General features: G+C 42.8%; 1 protein-coding gene across 4 annotated transcripts in view; it reads right to left on the reverse strand.

Annotated features, from left to right (window-relative positions):
- Positions 1-5930: 5930 nt before the first annotated feature.
- RHEB (Ras homolog, mTORC1 binding) overlaps positions 5931-22770 on the reverse strand; it is a 53265-nt gene continuing 36425 nt past the window's right edge. For all 4 annotated transcript variants that reach the window (XM_034965278.4, XM_003815089.5, XM_063606424.1 and 1 more), the window contains 5 exons: positions 16553-16635; positions 10771-10827; positions 10616-10663; positions 9793-9874; positions 5931-6433 (listed from right to left, as the gene is read on the reverse strand). In XM_034965278.4, the coding sequence (XP_034821169.1) occupies positions 6341-6433; positions 9793-9874; positions 10616-10663; positions 10771-10827; positions 16553-16635 (363 nt within the window). In that variant the 3' untranslated portion in view covers positions 5931-6340. The remainder of the gene's footprint in view (positions 6434-9792; positions 9875-10615; positions 10664-10770; positions 10828-16552; positions 16636-22770) is intronic.

Consider the following 22770-nt stretch of genomic DNA (forward strand, 5'->3'; position numbering starts at 1 on the left):
ACTGTGTTGGTAGTTCTTAGTAGATCATACTGTTCTTGATGCCTTGGGCCAGACTGGAATGAAATATTTTTTCTCGGATTTGGTAAACTCGTTTGCTGGGGTAAGTCGTGGTGTTCCATATTGCTTTGGATGTGTAGCCCAGGAATAAGATGGCAGCACTGCAGGATTCCAGAGCCACCCACAGCACCGACTGCTGCTGGAGATACACAATCATGGGCACTCATGAAGCTGCAGAAACTCACGGGGACCCTGACACCAGGTGAGAGCTCCAGCTGGCAGTCTGAGGTTAGCACACCCATCCTCAGGACTGTGGCTTGGTGCTTCTATAGCACTTTGGAAACATCCAGGGTTTTCATACTTTTGGCTGTGACAACGATCCCTGGTGAAGGGAAGTTTTAAAATAAAAGAAGATCACAAAATATAAAGGAGTTGCCCAAAGGTTTTTATTAGCTGTAGAGGGGGCCAGGACTGGAATGTTCCAAGTCTTTGTCCCTGACTGGGGGTGAAGCTCTGACTGGGGTTCCCTGTGGACAGGCTCATGGGCTATGTCCCAATGTGGTGTGGTGGAAACACAGACTAAGTGGGGGATCAAGTAGCTGCCCCTTGACCTCTCTGAACCTCGGGTTCCATGATCTGAAAACAAGGATGTTAAATTAGATCTGATTCTTTCCAGTTCTAACCCCACAGCAGCTCTCACCTGGCCATTCTGTTGCCCTCTAGGAAGTCATTGAGGTAGGGAGGATGGGCAACACAAAAAGTTTTTTTTCTTTATATAAAACATCCCCTTCTTGGGGGAGGGTAACGAGGTGGAATGGTTCTGGAATCTCCCAAGGAATGCTTTGAAGGCATCCTGGTTCAAGGATTGCTAGGCAGCGTGGGCAACCGGAGTAACCACAGCATCCAGAGGCTTCTGCGAGCACACACACCTCCTGGAACCTCAGGCTCTGCTGAGGAGGCTCTGGCACAGGGGCAAGGCAGCAGTGTGCACACCTCTTAGACTGGGGCAGCAGCCTGCAGGCACTACAGATATTCCCTTGAGAGCCCAGACCTCTACAAGCATTGCTATGAGGCAGCAGCACATTCTGGGGCATCTGAGTGACTTTCAGACCTCTGGGTACAGCTGCAATCTCAGTCTGTTTGTATTAACAATGGCAGAGGGCACTGAGCAGGAGCAGCCCTTCTTTGTTGGGAGCTGGTGTCAGGTGGACTCAATAACGACAGGTCAAATGGCAGCACAATGCACTGTATACATGGTGGGGAATTTTAACCACACAGCAACAGGTGCAGGCTAAATTCAAAAGAACCTGTCCAGAAGGTGGTGCCCTACAAAGGCTCCTCTGCTCATTCATTCAGCAGCAACACCATCAGGAACTGTGCAGTAAGGACCCCAGGAACCTAATGAGAACACTGGCAAAAACTGTCCAAAAAAATAAACGTTTCCAGAGCTCCGGAAATTAACCAAAGGCTCATAACAATCCAGGGACTGTTGAAGGAAATTGGCTGAATCTCAGAGCAGTGAGCATTGTGGCATTTTTACTGGCCCTATTCACAGCCCTCCAAACCTCTGCCCCTGAGCTCCCTGGTAGCCTTGAAAGCAACAGCAGCAATCCCCATAAAACTCAGCAGCTTAGCAGCCACAGGAAGGGTCAAGTTGGGGTTGGAGCTCAGTGACCTCATTTGCCTGGTCTGGTGGTTCCACCTGCAAGCTAGCCTGTGACCTGACTCTGAGCTAGGCTCACCCAGCACTTTCTCCCTGGGGACGTTTATCAAAACAATCAGCAGCAATTTAGTTGACACTGGGGCAAACAACAAGCTAACAGAAACTGGAAAATCAGATGCCCACAGGGGACCTGAGAAGCCATTATGTTTCTGGGGTTACACAAGAGCCTGCAGGCTCCGGGCTGAGTGCTGCTCATGAAATACCTGAATAAGTTGGGTAAGTAGAAGTGCTGACAGCAAAACTCTCCCCCCAACTTTTATACCCAACAAGACTATCCTTGAAAAATAAAGAAGACATTCCCAGATAAACAAAACCCAAGATAACCCATTGCTGGCAGACCTGCTCTAGAAGATATACCAAAGGAGCCCTTCAGGCTGAAAGAAAAGGACACTAGACAGTAACTTGAATCCTAATGAGGAGTAATAATGGGCACCTGTAAAGGCAACCACATAAGCATGTAGAAAAGACAACATCAATGTATTTTTTAATTGTAACTTCTTTTCTCTATTTGATTTAAAAGGCAACTTCATAAGCCAATTGTAAGCCTGTGCTGATGGGCATATAATATATAGAAATGTCATTTGCATGACAATAGCAGCACAAATGAGAGAGGAACTGGAGCCAAGCTTTTGTATGCTATTGAAATTAAGTTGGTATGAATCTTAACTAGAGTGTTATAATAAAGTAAGATGTTAACTGTAATTCCCAGGGCAACTGCTAATAACTTAAAATACACACACACACACACACACACACAAGGAAATTAAAATGGCACAGTAGAAAGTATCTATTTTATAGGCTCTGTGCTAGGAGGAGCTTGGAATCAAAGATGTCTGAGACACTGTCTCCACTCCAGCCAAATCTAGTCGAGTAATACACAACATACACAATACAAGGAACAAAAGTGATGATCAGTTATGACACATGCTGTACCATATGATAAAACATGAGTGCTTGGATAGATTCACAGAGAGGGGTGCTTCAGGCCATCCTAGAAGCCCCTGGGAAGAGACAATGTTGAGATCTGAAGGGTTAGAAGTCTCGGGAAGGGGTGTCCCAGGCAAAGGAAAGAGCCCCAGAAGCCCCCATGGCTAAGAGAGTTTTCTGGCTCTGGAAACTGATCAAGGCCACTAACTAGACAGGGTTGAGCTAAGCAGCAGCAAGGTCACTCTGAGCCTTGAGGCTGGGACACACGGATTTGGCACAATCATCACGGAGAGATTTTAAGCAAAGGAGCAACATGATACTGTTTTTACAAGCTGGCTTTGGCTGAGGTGTAGGGGCTCAGAGGGTGTCCCATTGCAGACCAGGATGCAGTGGAGACAAAAATGGACAAAACACAAGGTAGATTTTTGAAGGCAAGGCCCTTAGGATTTGTTGATGGATCGGATGGGAAGTATGAGGGTAGGGATAAAGAACAGCTCCCAAATTGCTAATTTTCACACGGACCCAGTGAATAATGGTGTCATTTCCTGAAACAGGAAGTCCAAGAGAGGACCAGGTTTCCAAGGAAAATCAAGAATTCAGTTTTGGACATAGTAAACTTGAGATGCCTATAAAACACCCAAGTAGAGAGTCTGTCAAGATCAGCCTGGAGCCCAAAGAGGTCAAGGTGGGAGATAGACATTTTGGACTCTTCTGGTTACACAGAGTTACAGCTATGCTTGAAGAATATCAAGGCAGAGGGTGTAGGCAGGAAAAAAGGTCTGCTGAGAGGTTTGATACAGAACAGCCAAGGAGACCAATGCACCAGCAGAGCTGGCAGGCTGACCAGGAGATGGTGGGGTAATGATGACGCAGGGGAGACGGCGGTGAACTGTGTGGAATGCTACCGAGAGGTCAAGAAAGCAAGCGGAAACTACTAGATTTGGTGACAAGCAGGTGAGAAGCCATTCAGGCAAGAGCATGGCTGGTGAACCAGTGGGGAGAGATGTCCAGAGTGGATGGACAATTTAGTTTTAACAAAATTCTATCACATTAATTTTCATTTGTAATGTGATTTTATAATTTGTATTTTAAAATTTAATTTTGAACTGCAAAATATTTTGGATATAGTTTTATAGTTGCACTTCCTGTATTTCAATAAATCTAAGACTACACTTACGTACCACAAAGAAAAGCATTACCTTTTCAACACAATTTTTTTTTTTTTTTTTAAGAGACAGGTCTGGCTATGCTGCTAGCTGGAGGGCAGTGGCTACTTACAGGCACACTCCCACTACTAATCAGCTCAGGAGTTCTGAGCGCTGTTTCCAGGTTGGATGGCTTCACCCTTCCGCAGGCAACCTGGCGGTCCCTAGCTCCCAGGTCACCGTATTGATGCCGAACTCAGTGTACAGACAGGATTAGCACTGCATACTACAGCCCAGAATGCCTGGGCTCCAGCAATCTCCCACCTCAGCCTCCTGAGTAGCCAGGACTACAGGCACATGCATCATGCCCAGTGACAATGTTTTATCACTGATTATAAGACTAATGCTCTGCCAGGCGCAGTGGCTCAGGCCTGTAATCTTAGCACTCTGGGAGGCCGAGGTGGGCGGACCACCTGAGGTCAGTTCAAGACCAGCCTGACCAATATTATGAAACCCTGTCTCTACTAAAAATACAAAAATAAGTCTGGTGTGGTGGCATGCGCCTGTGATCCCAGCTACTTCGGAGGCTGAGACAGAATTGCTTGAACCTGGGAGGCGGAGGTTGCAGCGAGCTGAGATTGTGCCATTGGGCTCCAGCCTGGGCAACAAGAGCGAAACTCTGTGTCAAAAAAACCAAACCAAAACAAAAAAAACCACGAATGCTCAATCAAGTAAACGAGTCAACTGTCTTCTTGGGATTGCTGCCTTGGGCAGCTGGACAGGGGCCTACCCTGTGTGGCATCTCCAAGGTTCAGCGCAGGATTGACGGCACACAGGGGTGCAGGTTTCTCTGCTGTGTTCATGGCACTCAGAGAAGTGTCTGGCACATGGCAGGTCCCCAGGGCATATCTGAAGGAATGTGTGCACTGCATCACATAAAGAACTGATACTACGCTCCCTCCAATCAGGAGGTCCAGTCCTTAAAGGACCACCTCAGGAGAGTTCAGTTGAACTTCAGTTTCTAGTACAATATGCTGTTCTAAGTTCCATTTACATAGACGTAACTGGATGGACTAGGTCCCCATTTTCTGTTCAGTGCTCTTACATTTTTAGTCCTAAGAATAACCCTGGTAATAAGTAACAATACTGTGTTGTCAAAATTTAAAAGGTGATTATTTGGCCAGGCATAGTGGCTTAGGCCTGTAATCCTAGCTACTCAGGAAGATCACTTGAGCTTGAGCCCAGGAGTTTGAGGCTGCAGTGAGCTATGATCTGCACTCTAGTCTGGGTGACAGAGCGAGACCCTGTCTTTAAAAATGTATTTGGTGGAGGTCTCCTAAGGCAGAAATGTCATCCTGGAATGACAAACGAGGCAAAAATATTTAAAAGATCCAAATTAATGGCATGTGTTTTAAGAACATAATTTTTCATTAACAATCAACTGCAAAGCAAAACTATATTTTATTAATAAAGTCAACGGTAACATTTGCTTACGTATTAGAAATAGCCCTGTGAAATTTTAGCTGCAAAAGGGAATCGTTTAAAAAGCACTGCTCAACTCCAAGTTTGACTTACAGACAAGGTAACAGCCACCAAACAAATGAAATCCCTCTTCTCCTTTACAGCTGCTCCTTGGACAGAGGGAGGCCCGTCATCTGGGTCTGAAGGAGGCTCCCAAGACCCTGACACAGAACACTAAACTCCAGGGTGTTCTAGGACAGTGACAGGCAAGGCTGTTCTCAATCGTCTCCTGTCGGACACGGACATCGAGCTAAGCTATGAGCAAGGGCGAACAATGCCTCTCAGCAGCTCCTCCTCCTTGACCAGGCTCCCGACCACGGAGCATTTCAGTCAAGGTCTCGGGATTTGAGGGTGGAAGGAGAGAATCTCATCACTGGGGAGGAACTGCCCTCACAGACCCCCCAGGGCCACTCAGCTTCAATCAGCTGTAACCCAGCCCCAACATCTGCAGGCCACTGCGCAGGGAGTCCACGGTCAGCACCACCTCAGCACACCTCCTCCTGTGGCCACATCTTCACTGGTTTCTGGAATCCAACCTGGGGCCTTCCTGAAGCCAAGTGAGAAACTCAGGACAAGGCTTCTCTTCTCTGAAAGCCACATCAAGTAGCACAAAGGACTGAGGTTTGCAGCTATTTTATTTACAAGTATACATTTAACACAATGAAATAAACACTGATATATTGAAGCCCAGTTAATAGTAGTGTAACAATATGCATCATTTTGATGATTACATTATTTTAAACAACAAACTACACTGAAAAATTAATGCCGATAAAATTCTTGGTCATAATATTAAGAAATACAATATATAAATTGAAAATATGATTGCTTAAAATTTGAAAATGGAAGTGAACTCATTTGGACAGACTCAGAGTTAACATAATCTGAAGGGAGGGGAGCTCTGACCCAAATGATATCTTTCAGGTTAACAGAAGAAAAAAGAAGCATAGTTTATCTTCAAGGAGAACGGGCAGTTTGCTTCTTCAGGTAGAATATATTCCCAGTGTCCTCGGGCTTTGCAGCAGCATCACATCACCGAGCATGAAGACTTGCCTTGTGAAGCTGCCCCGTCCATTTTTTCTGCCTCCAAAATTATCCTTCGAAAAACATCCACAGCAGTCTGAAAAGAGAAAGAAACCCAATCACAGTGTTAGTGTGAAGCCGAACTCCGAGAGTATTTTACGGACTGAGGAGGGCGTGCCGCCTGCCCTGCCCTCCTACTGGTGGAGGAGGAGGGGTTCTGGTGAGCCCCAGAACTTCAGGGCCCCCCGACGCCCAGTAAGGCCACTGTCCATCCCTCCTGACCCAGACCATAACCAGCCTCCGATTGTGCTTTTGACCCTGTTTCCTTCAGGCACCAGGAGACGCCCGAAGAGTCCTCACTCCCAGACTCACCACCATCTCCTGTCCCACTCCACCCCATGACCCCCACCCCAGTGTCCTCTGGACCTCAGGGTCCCTCTTCACTTCTGGCACTATCTTTCCTCCTTTACTACAGGACATACTCTCCCAGCAGCCCTTGCCTCTCACATCCTTGACACTAAGAGGCCTGAAGTGGGGAAGGCACCCTCCGTGCTCCTGAGATGCCACGATGCCAGCCTCCAACACCTCTGTGGCGTAATTCTCGGTCATTTCAATCCACAAACTGCCCTCCCTATCTCCTGGCCTCTCCTCTCCTGCCCGTCTTCCTGCCCTCAGCCTCAGCCCAGGGTCAACCCCACCAGTCCTTCACCACAGACAGGAATCATGGCCACTTGGAGCAGGAACTCTGAGTGGGGAGGAGAACTGTCAGACCCTGTCCTTTATTTTTCTTTTTTTGTTATACAGATTGGAGGTTTCTATGTTGCCCAGGCTGGCCTCGAAAGCCTAGCCTCGCCTCCTTATGCACCAGGACAACAGGCCTGAGCCACCGTGACTCCCAGACCCTGTCCTTGAAATGCAGTCCTGTGGTCATGAAAAACTGCCCCTGTTCTCAGAAGCCCCACAGGAAGTACCCTGTTCTCCTAATCACCAAGAATCCCCCTCCCCCATCACTCCAGTGACTTCCACTATCCCACGAAACCACAACACACCAACTGCCAGCGTCCCACCACACCACCTTCCCAGCTCTTTCTCTAGCTATCCTGAAGCAACAATTCTCAGCCCCACAAGGGGCCTGATGTGTTGACCCTATTATTACATCTCCCCTGTCCCTTAACCACTTCTTGCTGCTCCTTTCCCTCTCGGTCAGCTCAGACTCAGCAGGCCACCATGGCGCCACTGTACTTCAACTCCCTTCCCTACCAACTGTCGCTGGCACGGTGCCCACAGCCACACCGTAAACGCTGCCCAGGGAAAACACACACCACTCACTGCTGACCTCACACCCATGACCAGGAACCTGGCGCAGACACTTGGTGCTGCCTAGCCACCCGCCTGCATCCCTGGATCTGGGCGCTCCCCAGAGAAAGCATCCACGCCTCGTCCCTTCTCCTCAAATGTTCCCCATGCTTACGCTCAGCTGAAAACCTTGTTTTACACACTTCACTGGAAAACAGAAGCCACATTCATGAAAGAACTCCACATCCTCCATCCACCAAGCTGACCCACCCACTTGAATGTGGGCTCCCATCCTCAGCCTTCTGTCCTGTTGGTATGAATGAGGCGTCTGTCCTCCTAGTTAACTGAAGCCAACCCCAGGTCCCACCCCGCTTGTCTAATCTAGGTCACCGGCTTCAGATCACCTGATTGACAGGAAGCAGTGTGTAGAGAAAAAAGGACTAGATGTGGATGAGATTTACAATTCAGTCCTAGTTCTTATACCACGTAAGGTAGTGGGTGATCTTAGAGAAGTCATTTAACCTCTCTGAAACTTAATTTCCTCACTTCTAAAATGAGGCGGTTTAACTACATGATCTGAAGGATACAGTCCGTAGGCACTCAATGGATTGATTTAATGCAATTTTTAAAATATAGGTATCTCTTAACTATCTCAATTCTTATTTGAATTCTGTGTATACTCAGAAACTGAGCTGACTTCAATAAATCCCTTGCTATCTGGAACTTGGGAACGAATTACACAGATCTGTTTAATCAGTTTTTTTCATCCGCACATAAGAGGATATAACCACATGGATTCACTATCCCTCCATATCCCAACACAGGACAAAGCCAATTTGACTATCACAGGATACCTGGGCTGACGGATAACCCACTGTGCTAAACATTATGAAGGATATTTATATAAATGATACCGACTCAGATCTCAGAACAAATTAAGAGGGCTAAGAGAAGAAACCACAATTTCTTTCAGCTGGATGGATCCAGAGGAGGTCAACAAGAAGGTGAAATCTAGGTGGGGCCTTGAGGACTACAAACCTCCGTGCTGCGGAGAGGGGCGGAGCAGGGAAGGAAGAGTGCCAAGGCTGCTGGCGCCCGGCCCTCCCAGGGAGGAGGCACCACCCTACTATACTAGAGTTTCCTCAGAGAAATGAAAACCAAGTCATCTTACCTGAGGATCAAACACCACCACATGTTGAAAACACATTCAAAATATAAAACCCCACATGAACCTAAGTAGATACTTAGAGAAGGGCTATTTTAAACCGGAGGGGAGCATGAGGAAAGGTGAGACATTTTGAAAGTGGGGTGGACAGGAGATGGTGTGTTTAAGGAAGGGAGCAGTTTGATGTGATGGAAAGTACAAGAACGTGGTGAGAGAAGAAACTAGAAAAGAACAAATTATTGACTGCATTCAGGACCAGGCGAAGGGTTCTATAGAGAAGGGGCAGTTCACTGACAGTTTCTGAGTAGAGGATGATACCATCAGATGTGTATCTTTAGAAAATTAAGGGCAGCAAAAAAAATATATAGGTGAAAAATGCACTGGGGGCGGGAGACAAGCTTGGTGCCGGGGGTTTAAGTTAGAGCAATGGAAGAGAAGGGCTCACACAGGATTGTGAAGCCTCCGGAGGCAGAATCTACATCCTTCCCAGAACATGCCTTTGAAGGCACATCTGCGGGGTGAAATTGGTACTAAATGCTTATAAGATGGTTCTTCATCATTTCTATGTTAACAATTAACACGTATGTCTGACCCGGTTTCATCTAACAGAAAAAAAGCCAGGGGGTGGGTAGTTACAAAATTAGTACTAAAGTGATATAATTCTTTTTTTTTTTTTCCCCTGTATGGACTTATTTCTGTACCAGCTATTAATACAAAACAAAAATATATGTTTACAAAAGGTAGTATTTCCTTTACTAATAGTTTCTGTTTATCCTACAAATATCCTAGGTTCCACTGTAAGTAGAATACTGACTGAATTTATAAACACCTAAGTAGTATCTTCCTAAAGCAACACAAAGCTTGGTATTAGAAATGGAGGAAGGCCAAATGTTACACAGGAGTGATCAAGACAGAGGTCAAATGCCAACTGCAAGGAACACATCCCTGCGACTGATGAGAACGCAATGCAAAATGAGGTTTATAGAATCTGTTACCTGATTTTCTTTAGCAGAAGATTCCAAAAAAGCTGCATTCCAAGATTCTGCCAAAGCTTTCCCTTCTTCATAACTGATCACCCTAAAGAAAAAATAAAATTCTAGTTAAAATACTTTGCTCTTCATTATATAAAACATGTATAATTGATTTATGAAACAGGCTCCATTTTGGTCAATTTCTTTCTCATGAAGCAGAACCATGCCCTGGCCTAACATTAGCATCAAGAATGTAACACAGGAGTGTTTTAATTACGCCTGAGCTGGGGAACAGAATAGACATTGCTTTATGGGATTATCCATGCTCCAGCAAACCTTCCAGCTCAGAGAACATGATCTTATTTTCCAGTACTCCCGTATCTGTAACAATTGACTATTTTACAGCTAGGTTGTAAGCACCCAAGGCCAGGGGAAATTGTGACAGAGCCTGAAAGCTCAATTCTCTTGCATGCAGGCTGTAGAGTCTCTTCCTCTCTGACATGAAGCTGCCTGGGCATGGGACATCTGCCTCCTTTGCTCCTCACTGTAATCCCAAACCCTGGTACTCAAAAACCACTTGCTGCATAAATGAGCACTATGTCTTTTTAGAATTTGCTTTATGCAAAGTGGCAGATAACCTAAAGGTAGTTTCCTATAAAGTTTGCTCTCTCTTTTCTAGAGGAATGTGAGATTTCTATTCCACTTTTGCTTCTGCCGCACACGACCATAACACCTCTGAACGGATAAAAATGCTACAGCTAAAAATATTCTTGACATCAGAACAATAATTAAAATGATACTTCAGTGACTAAATCATCTTAGATTTGACTTTATAAAAGCTACATACCTTTCCATATGCAGGTCTTTCTTATTCCCAACCAACATAATAGGTATTCTATTTATAAGAAAAAAAAGACAAACCAGTCAGTGCCAGATTGTATTGCTCAGAAGATACTATTAAAAGAAGTTTCTCTAACAAGCAGATAAAATGGTACTACTTACTGTACTTTCCCCACCATATCCAACAATTTGCCATGGATAACTTTAATCACTTCAAAACTATAAAACAAAAAGTATAAATTAGACATCCATTTTAATGTTGAAGTTTTTAAATGTATGTTATGTTGCCAGCTGGAAAAATGTAAAATGTCACAGACTCACCATTTTAACATAACATAAACTGAACACAAAGAACTCTTGTTTTTTCCTAGCAATCCATTCACATGTGCATACATCTGACACTCAGCAACCCTGACTGAGGATATTCAAAGTGAAAACAGGTAAGGCATTCAAACGGAAAGCCTACCACTGGGCTGAGAAACCACATAAATGCAAATTTTAATCACCCAACTCATTCAGCAAAGAACCAACTGTTTACATTACAACTTGAACAGCTTTTCCTAGAGTGCCCTAGTACATTCAGCCTGCTCCTGTGTTCTTTCCTAGGTACATACATTCTCTGGGTGATGCCAGTATCTCTTGGCTTTCAATCAGATCAATGAGCCGATGACTCTAGGATGGAGGTGGCTCTCACCGGGAAGGGGATCTGAGATGTCATAATGATCACTTGAAATCTGCCACAGCAGGATTATTTATACCACTGACTACTGGCAAATGGCCACAAATCATTTTCCACCCTCCCCCAAAAAACCCATGCAAACATCTGCCAGCACATCACTGGCTCTACTTTCAAATCCTACCTAGAATCTGACGGCTTCTCACTCCCCTCCACTGCTGCCGCTGAGGTGTGAATTCCTGGCCCAAGTCTGCCTGCATCAGTGCCACAGCCCCAACCCTTCCCCGCCACCCCTGCTCAGCACAGCAACCAGAGGACTCTGCTGCAGCAGATGGACGGTGCCTGGTTCAACATCCTCTGATGGGTGGCCATCTTTACTCGGCCCCAGTGACTCTCAAGCCTCAAACTTCTGACCTCGTGATCCGCCTGCCTCGGCCTCCCAAAGTGCTGGGATTACAGGTGTGAGCCACCACACCCAGCCTCAAATGTCACTTCTTACACCTCTTCTGTTTACCCTAAATGACAAATTTCCTTTCCATTTCTTACCCCTTCCGTACTTTATTTTTCTTGGCAGCATGGTCACAGACATCCTATCTCGCATGTGTGTCGTTTTACTGTTTGTCTCCCACACCAGAAATAATAAGTCCGCAAGGGCAGGGATTTGTCTGCTTTGTTCATGATTGCATCACAAGCTTCAGAACAAGTTAGCTTGTTGAATGAATTACACACTGTGCTATTTTAAACGATGTGTGCTGTCATTTGATAAAAACAAAAATGAAATTTAACCCCCCCTACAAGCTCGCTGTGGGTCAACAAATGGGATATGGGTGTCCTAAGGACCTGCGGTTGCATTACAGAACCACGGTTTCCTCCGCGTGCTGTATTTGCCTATCTTTAAAAGTGTCGCCACTTGGGCAAAAATACAGTACCCTGTCACGTGAGAAACAGCTGAAAGAACTAGGACTGTGTGGCAGGCAGCTTGGAGCCAGCTCCCAGATCTCCTGCTCTCCTAGTGGCCACACTGTGTGTCATCTCCCTGCATGGACCTAGTGACGTGCGTCTAATGAACAGAATATGGCAAAGGTGATGGAATGTCCCTTTTGCGGTTAGGTTATAAAAGACAGTGGCTTGTCATGCAGGAAATTCCCTGGCTCTCTTGTGCACCTGCCCCAATGAAGTGAAGCACCTGGCAAGGAGCAGAGGGCAGCCTCAGGCCAGCGGCCAGCAAGGAACTAAGAAGCTCAGTCCAACAACTTGCAAGAAACTCAACCCTGTCAAGAGCCACGTGAACACGCTGGGAAACATCTTCCCCCAGGCAAGCCTTCAGATGGGACTGCAGCCCCTGCTGATACCCACACTGTGGCTCTGAGAGACTGAAGCAGAGGACACAGCTAGGCCACACCCAGATTCCTGACCCACAAAAACTGTGAGATCATAAATGTGTACTGTTCTAAGTGGCTAAATTTCTTGAGATCACTGATTTTCTGAATCAAACTGGTTGATTCGGAAAGTTTTACTGACGTATTTCTTGGATATTCATAAATATTTGTGTATTCAGCATACAGATTTCTAAAAAACAAAACACCACTCTTCTCATACTCCCTCATGTCTCAAATTTGAGAATGCTGATTAAACTACGAGCTACTAGGAAAAAAAGGCATTATTTAAAACAGCCCCATTTGTTCCCAAACCCACTTATGCCAGTTAAATTCATCATAGTCATAATTTATGTTGCAAACTTTTGAAGTATGTGTAGACAGAGTTTTGTTGGTCTGAAAACTAGAAGTTGAATACTGTGAGTTGATCTACTAAAAACGGTGCTCCTTAATAAGGTGTGCCAAACCAACTGAAAAAGACTGGTGGGGAAAATCACAGCAATCTAAATAGTTGAGGTGTAGACTGTTTCCCAAGCATCTCACTCGGAAGAAACCGAACCAGAAGTCATAATGGATAAATCGTGGATGTAGTCATACTGAACAGCAGTGGGTGAACTCATATTCAAAGATGACAATTTGAAAATTTCACAAGATGAGTGACTGAATGTATATTTATGCTTTAAAAGAAAACACTGGAGATTGACATCACCTTTCCGATTTTTTTCCCTTAACCAGTGTTGTTTTTTTGTCTTTTTTGAGACACAGCCTTGCTTTGTCGCTCAGGCTGAAGTGCAATGGCATGATTTCAGCTCATGATACAGTCTCTGCCTCCCAGGTTCAAGAGATTCTCCTGCCTCAGCCTCCCGAGCAGCTGGGATTACAGGCGCCCGCCACCACACCCGGGTAATTTTTGTATTTTTAGTAGAGATGAGGTTTCACCATGTTGGCCAGGCTGGTCTCGAACTCCTGACCTCAAATGATCTGCCCACTTCGGCCTCCCAAAGTATTGGGATTACAGGTGTGGGCCACTGCGCCTGGCCCTTAACTAATGTTTTAAAGTAAGTAGCCTGGCTGCCTCAGATAGGAGAGGTCTACTCCTATATCAATATACCCAATTTACAGGCGACAAAGGTACTGTGAAGTAACTTGTCCAAAGTTGTTAGTGGGGATAAATGAAAACCCAAATCTCACATCTCTCAAATGCAGGTTTCTTTTTTCCATTTCTAGAAATTATGAAATAGGATGTATTTTCGCTTTATTTACTCAGAAACAGCAATTCTACAGGGGTTTTATGATATAAAGGAATAATGTGAGACTTCTGTTTTATTTCACAAACAATGAAAATGGTTATTTAGATAGAGGTTGAATTCAATAAAAAGGATTAGACAATTCTGATCAACAAACTGGTTGATTCAGAAAGTTTTACTGACATATTTCTTGTATATTCATAAATATTTGTGTATTCAGCATATAGGTTTCTAAAAAACAAAACACCACTCTTCTCACACTCATGTTTGAGATTTGAGAATGCTCATTAAACTATGAGCTACTAGGGTAAAAGGCATATAACAAAACAAAACACACCCATTTTAGTAAGGAGAAACTTGGTCAAAACTTGCAACAGTGCCACTGAGACGACATAGTACCAAGCTTTTTGTCCTCTGCTTTGCACTAGGCCAATGTTTTCTCAAATACATAAGGTCCTTGGTGAGCACATTTTCATATTTTTAATCCAGCTCAATGTATTTTTCAATTTCCCCAGTGACACATGCTATGTTTTCAACTTGATTCTATAATGTCATCTAATTTGTGCACACCAAAAAAGAGATTTAAAAAAAAATCAGTGGATGCACTAAGAAAATTTTCTACCTACTATTTTAATGCCTCAAAGTAACAATTTGTAAAGTAACACCAACATTGTTTTCTAAAAATCAGCTAGGATAAAATTATACTTACCAACAACAAAACAATCTTTGAATCATGTTTTTCAAGTAAATTAGTAAAATAATGGAAATTCATAAACAAACATGAACTTCCAACATTCATTAGATTATTGGTACACTAAATTTGTTCTGGACAAGGCCTTACACGTGGCAGTATATACATTTTAAAAATATACAATTGAAATTAAAAAAAATCTTTGTATAAAAACGGCCAATAGTTTTACTATTTAAAGTGCTCTTATAAGTCAGTAAGAAAATGATCATGTTTCCAAATACTAAGTACACAGTGGTTTTAAGCATAAAATCCAATCCAAGCATTGCTTTTAGTGACAAGAATATAAATACATTAAACAGGAAGAGAGATATCCATCTATCATTGAACATGAAATATTATAAAGCCATTTACTATTTCAAATACTAGGTAATATGGAAAAATATATATTTTACATGGTAAGTAAAAATATAAAAACATGGAAAATATAAACCATAAAACAGCATTCAGAGAGCAAATAAAAGGACGTTAAAACAATCCATGCAGACTAAAACAAAGACCAGAAAAAACATATACCAAGATATTAACAGTATCTATGCTTAGGTAATTAGATTAAGAATGATTACCCTCACTTTCCATTTTTCACAGTTCCCCAAATTTCCTTAAGGAACACAGAATTCTGGTACTTGGTTTTGATTCAGGTGTAAACTTTCTCGGGGATTGACAGTATGGGGTCTGTTTATAAGAATGGCCAAGAATGGTACTCAAACATTTTATAGCTAGAACTCAACACCCTAAAGTATGTTTCTCTGCCATGGAGAAAAATGTTAAACAACACACTCACAGAGCAGCAGACTGAATTTTCACTGGCAGTGGAGTATGTGGGGGTAAGGAACCCAGACACTGGCCAACATGGCAGCCTCCAGCCACATGTGGCTACTGAGCACCTGAAATGGGGCTACTGTAACCGAGGGAGGCTTAATTTTTCATTTTTAGTTAAACAGCCACCTGCAGCACAGAGAGCAAACACTTCTATCACCGCAGTAAGTTCTATTGGACAGTGTCAGCCTTGACTGTGGAACTGGAGAGATGGCTATGAATCCCAGCAATGTCATTATGTAGCCCTGGGCAAGCTTCTTTAGGTCTCTGTCACTCAGTTTCTTTCCACGTAAAGTGGGATATAAAACATCTCTGATGAAGGATTAAGGTAATGATGAAATAAGTAATGTATCATATGTAGGCAAAGAGCGTAGCAAACTCCCTAACATGTCGCACACACTCAATAGATGCTAGGTAGCCACCAAACGCCCTCCATTGGCACTGATATTTTCATAAAGTCTTCAAACATAAGCTGTCACCAATGCCCAGAGCTCCGCTGCTGTATACAGCCAGCTGTTCTGTTAACAGACACAGACCACTGCTCCTCCTGATAATACATGCCATCCCCTGATAAGAGAAGACATGAAATACATAGCTAGAGGAACCGATATCCATTCTTATTAATAAAAATAGTGGCTTTGTTTTTATGTAGTAAAGTCAGACTCTATTACCAAAAGGTCTTATTTCATAAATTCAAAGGATAAGATATTGAACAAACCCAAACCCCCACATTTTATTAGAAAGTCTATTTCACCTTAATATGGTAAAAACACACACAAAGTAAAATTAATTTAGGCATTTCCCATTTCAATTAGCAGAAAAGCTTAGATCATGCTGAACCACTGTTTTTCTAGGCAGCTTGAGGTAAGAAAGAGCCTTTTATCCTATTGGTGTAACTAACAGAACATCTAGTGGGCCATGTTTCCCAGCAATCCAGTTGCTCCATGAGAAAATCACTAAAAAACATGTAGCCTAATAATTCTAATTGTCACTATTAATAATTCCAGCACAGTCCCTTAAAAGGATCAATGCTATCTATGAGTAGCAAATCAACTCAAGCAGGCAGCAGGAGTCTTACCTTTTGATTGATGTAACAGAATACACAAGAATATAGCCATTAATATCTATGGAGTATGTCTGAGGAAAGATAGAATATTCATCCTGTGGGGGAAAAAAATTATCTTTGAGTAGTCTTCATATAGCATCACAAACAACCTTTACCCAAAGTTTTTCATGTATTACCTGAAGAAATCAAAGTAGACACAAGAGTGGATTACAATATTATGCCAGAAACAGCTACAAACTGAAGCTTTAAGAATGGCCTGGAGGTGATAATGTGGTTCAAGCCAATATTTAAAAATGACTAGCTGTTCTAGAACTTTAGGGGAAAGTCTGATGACCTTCATGATTTCTGGGAGAAGAGGATGGATGGAACACAAAAATCATTGGCTCTGTGATCTCAAAACAAGGGATGAGCATGACTAAGTCCAGAATCTTCTAGACCTCAGGACATTTATAAATCCTGCTGATTCATCCCATAAATCTGTATTTTTATATTTGAAACTGTCATATTATTTGATTTATTCTCTGCATGTCAGTCACAATGACCTGAGCTTCAGTCTACAGGTTGCTAGAGGGGTGCCATCAGCCATCTGAAGGAGAGAGGGAGAGAGGGAGGGAGGTAGGGGAGAGAGAGAGATAAACAGAGAAAGAGAAAAGAGGATCAAAACACCAGGTTCAATTGAGGTATTCAGACTTTTGGGGACCAAGAGAGTTATTTACTGAGCAACTCTAGGAATTAAAGAGAAAGGTACCTATTACGCAACAGCATAGTAGTCTTTAGTTTTATAAAGCAGCGTTATGACACTTTGCTTTATATACGTATTAAAGCATACAGAAAGTTCTGATGTCAGTGCAGTTTTCAACAGCACGCGCCACTGTCTGGTACAAACGTTTCATTCTTAGTTGAAACTAAATTGTCAACATAACACATGTCCTAAGCACTATTACGGAAAAATCACATCATGGTACCAGAAGATTAAGCAGCAGTCTATTATTTTTGTAAACTTATAGTATGGTTATAACCACTGTTTATGACAGCCCAGAATTACTGCCCTATGGTAAAGTTCTTTAAAGAAAAAAAAAAAAAGAAAAGAAAAATTAAGTTTTACTATAAATTCTTTGATATAATAAATAAGATTAAAAACAAAATCCCAAATGATTTTAATCACTAGCTCAGCTAGAGTAGGTTCAAAGTTAAAATTCTGTTTTCCCTAAAGGGAAACTGTGGAAACATAGAAAAAAGAAGTTATGTCTAAGAAGCACTGAGTAAAAAACTACCAGTTAGAAGGTATAATGGAGGAAAGAGCCCCCAGCTGATATAATTCTGATTTTTTTTTTGAGACGTAGTTTCCCTCTTGTTGCCCAGGCTGGAATGCAATGGCACTATCTCAGCTCACTGCAACCTCCACCTCTCAGGTTCAAGCGATTCTCCTGCCTCAGCCTCCTAAGTAGCTGGTACTACAGGCTACACCACCACACCTGGTTCATTTTTGCATTTGCAGTAGAGGCGGGATTTTACCATGTTGGCCAGGCTGGTCTCGAACCCCTGACCTCAGGTGATCCGCTTGCCTTGGCCTCCCAAAGTGCTGGGATTACAGGTGTGAGCCACTGCACCCAGTCTGACTTTTTTTTTTTTTTTTGAGACAGTCTCATTCTGTCACCCAGCCTGGAGTGCAGTGGCAGGAGCTACTGTGCCCGGCCTTTAAAGTCTACTTTCTGAGAAAGAATAATAGCAATGTAACAATATAATAGCAATTGGGAGGGCAGCTGAGTAGAAATCATAAAGCTCTCATAAGTAATACTGTACTGGCTCACAAACAGAACAGACTGAAAAATCCAGAAAGACGTGACAGATATGAGAATGAGGTATATGATAATATTGGCATTTCAATCAGTGAGGACCAAAAGTAACCCTCAACTGAGTGTACAGGGACAAGCCCAGAGCCACCTGAGGATGAATGGCTAAGCTGGAACTCCAATTCACACTTTGGCAAAAACATATTCCAGAGGAAGCAAAGATTTAAAGATGAAAACGATGTGTATGATAGATGGGAGAGCTTAAAATACATTATCAGTTAAAAAAAGATTAATAAGGCCGGGCACAATGGCTCACGCCTGTAATCCCAGCACTTTGGGAGGCCAAGGCGGGCAGATCACAAGGTCAGGAGATTCAGATCATCCTGGCTAACACAGTGAAACCCCGTCTTTACTCAAAATACAAAAAAACTAGCTGGGCGTGGTGGCGGGCGCCTGTAGTCCCAGCTACTCAGGAGGCTGAGGCAGGAGAATGGTGTGAACCCGGGAGGCGGAGCTTGCAGTGAGCCGAGATGGCGCCACAGCACTCCAGCCTGGGCGACACAGTGAGACTCCATCTCAAAAAAAAAAAAAAAAAAAAGATTAATAAATAAATTCAACTATGTGAAAAAGTTCTTCATGGCTGCAAACCTCTCAAACAAAAACCATAAATAAAAGACAAACTGAAAACAAAACTGTGCATCTCAGATCATATACAAAACGCTAATTTTCTTCACATATCAAGGGGAATCTCACATCAACACGCAAAGACCAACCACCCAATAGAAAAAAAATGGCCAAGTACACAGACAGGATAATTCATAGGGGGAAAAATACAAACATCTTCTAACATAGGAAAAATCAAAGCCCCTCCTAAGAAAAGTGCATTATTAAAAGTACACTGCATTATTAAAAGTACACTGCTTTTTTTCACCTATCAGATTGGCAAGTACCAAAACGTTTGCTAACACATAGTGCTGGTGAGGGTGTAGGGAAATAGACACTCTCATTCACTGCTGGCAAGAACATGAACTGTAACCCTATGATAGCCCACATCCAGGAAGTTTTCCTATGTGCATTATTACCCTATGTCTAAAACAACGTCCGGGATGTTCATTAAGGGACTGCTGATGGTAGCAAGACCAGCAACAGTCTAACTGTTGATCAGCAGTTAACTTACGATATATATCCCAACAACTGGATATTATGCAGCCTTGGGGGAAAAGGAGGCCACAGGTATTGATATGGAAAAATCTCCAAGATGGAGATGTATTACTTTTTGTGTAAAAAGGAAAAAAAAACAAAAAACAAAAAAAAAAACCCAAGCTTAAAACTATATTTGCATATTCATGTATCAAGTATCCTAGAGGCATATACTAGAAACTGGTAAATGTGGTTGCTGGTGGGGGTGGGGGGTTAGATAGCTAGGGTAGGAACGTCTTAAGTTTTACTATTTACACCTTTTTGCATTATTTATTTTTGTACCATGTGCATTACACCTATTTTTTAAAAATTAAACTCAATTTTCAAAAAAGCAAATTTGGTTACATTATAAGATGGATTGTCATTGAATCAATTTTAATTATTATTATTATTTATTTTTTTTTTTTTTGAGACAGAGTTTCACTCTTGTTGCCCAGGCTAGAGGGCAATGGTGCAATCTTGGGTTACTACAACCTCCGCCTCCTGGGTTCAAGCAATTCTCCTGCCTTGGCCTCCCAAGTAGCTGGGATTACAGGCATGTACCACCATGTCTGGCTAATTTTGTAGTTTTAGTAGAGACAGAGTTTCACCATGTTGGTCAGGCTGGTTTCAAAATCCTGACCTAAAGTGATCCACCCGCCTTGGCCTCCCAAAGTGCTGTGATTACAGGTGTGAATCTAAGTTATTAACCCATTTATGCCGGAGGTGGCAAATTTTTTTTTTTCATGAAAAATCAGACCTTGGTGACCTTGAGCAGTAGGATATAAATAACTCCCACAAGCTTAACGTTCCAATAATGGAACACTAGGAATAAATAGGTTAATATAGAAGAGGCTACTTTTTTTTTTTTTGATACTTCACATTCTTACCCCAAAATTTATTTAGGGTTTATGTTCTCACCCTAAAATTGGGCAAAACCAAAATATTTCATGCAATCTAAAAATAATCTGTATTTAACCATGTTCATCATCATTCCTAGGTGGGCAATTAAACCACTATTAAACCATAGTGGTATGGATGTACCGACATAAACTACTAAGTAGTAAATAGAACTTGCTAACAAATACCGCTATGCAGCAATTCACTGCGTGCGATTTCACTCCTGAAATGTGGAAGCCAGTGAACAAATTTACTATAGATTACTTTTAAAAGAATTTGCCCCTTAATCATTTTACCCTACTACTACCAGTCTTAATCCCAGAACTAGCCCCCGTATGCATCCAATTTATAAAGCAGCTCTTGGAGCAGTAAACACCTGAGTTTGTTATCATCCAGTTTTCAACAGAATGAAGGGTGAAACCACGGCAGGACATGCCTGTGTGCCACCATCCTGAGCTGTAAATAAAGAGCACATCTTTAATTTATTGTCTCTCAACTGTAAATATAACCTTCAAGAACTACTAGTTGCAATGACTACAAATAATTTAAAGTAGCCAAATTTGGACATATTTTGTGCAAAAATTCTCCAAATACTCTTACCCAGTTGTAATATAACCCGAAGGGGCAAGACAACAGGGCTGCTAATATGACCACTGCTCTTGTCTTATCTCACATCATATACTCTTCCTAAACACTGGTGCTTTTGGTTTCACTATTTGTATTACTACATCACTAAAATATTTTAAATTGTTTGATACCTGAGTGTACATTTATGTTCCAGGGCAAAACAGTACCCCAGAGGAACACATATTCCAACTTGATAAGTAGTCAATATAAAGAAATTTATTCTTTAGAGAAATCTTTTCAAAGACAGCTCTCCAAGTATTAAGAACATGTGCACTTCCACCATGCAGCCTGTCAACACAGTTAATATGCTGGCGTCACACTTCCCTCAGCAGCATTAAAGGTCTACAAAGAAAGAGCACAGCCTCTTTAACCCCAATGTGACAATCCTGCAACAATGCCAGTTATCACTATTTATAGATAGAGCTCTGAGGCACAGAAAGACTTCTTCACCCTTTTATGTAAAGAGATGGGATCTCGCTGTGTTGCCCAGGCTGGACTGCAGTGGTGCTATCATAGCTCACTGCAACCTCAAACTCCTGGGCTCAAGTGATCCTTCCACCTCCCACAGTGTTGGGATTAAGGGCATGAGCCACCATGCCCAGCCCTCATTCGCTTCCTTAAGGTTACTGGGTTAGCAACAAAAACCAAGATTCAAATCCAGGCAAGTGTGACCCCAGGGCCCACACTCCAAACAGTTATGAAATACTGGTTCCCTGAATTGCCTGATACAAAACGTGTTTCCACAGTAACATTACATGAAAGTGATTTATCAATTTACATTCTCATCACCAGTTTTCAGGAGCTTAAAGGAGATTCCAAATAAGGATACAAAAGCAAACTGAAGTCTTGATAGTGTCAGAGTCCCACAATAAACAGAACAGCTGTATTTCTTTGCCCAGGACATTCTAAGTTACACTGTTGTCCCAACATAATTATTATTAGCACCCCCAGCCCACAACTCTGAAAGTGTCTTGGTTTAGGCAATAAATTATATAGTCAACTATAAAAGAAAGATACAAAACCCAACAATCCAAAACAATTTCCTACTCAAGCGGCTCTTCCCTTCCCTACTAATTTCTAATGAGGCTCGTCATCTGTGCCATGCCCCCGGCCCCCTAACGGAGACTTCTACTGCTCCCCCGGTCCATATAAGCCCCAACTCCTATTCTTCTGTCAAGAGGACAGGTATCAGGGAGTGAAAGCCTAGGATGGCTCTGCTCTAATGAAAGCATCAAGAATCTGACTGCTAAAGCACATTACATCACCACCAGCAGGGAGTGTGTAGGGTGAGTGAAGGAGGCACATGCTATAGCTCTGTGTACAAGCTCAAAGAGCCAAACACATTTATTTTCTTCCAAGCTTCCAAAATGGAAACCTCAGGTTCCTCCAATGCTAACATCACTCAATACAGCCATCTTCTTGCTTCACTAAGGCATCACACTTTCCTTCTATGTTTACTTCAAAATGCAAAGCAGAGGGAATTCATTCCAAACCCACAGGACAGGTCATATTATTCTGGGTCTACTCCAACTTCCCCAGATTCCAGAAAAATAGCCCCCATTTAACACAGCAAACCAGATCACACTACACTCACCCTCCTGCTACTCTTATCCTTTGATTATAAGTTGCAAGGGCGGGCCAGGCATGGTGGCTCATGCCTGTCATCCTAGCACTTTCGGAGGCCGAGGCAGGTGAATCACCTGAGGTCAGGAGTTCGAGACCAGCCAGGCC

The sequence above is a fragment of the Pan paniscus genome, chromosome 6, assembly GCF_029289425.2.
Source record: "Pan paniscus chromosome 6, NHGRI_mPanPan1-v2.0_pri, whole genome shotgun sequence".
Taxonomy (NCBI): Eukaryota; Metazoa; Chordata; class Mammalia; order Primates; family Hominidae; genus Pan; species Pan paniscus.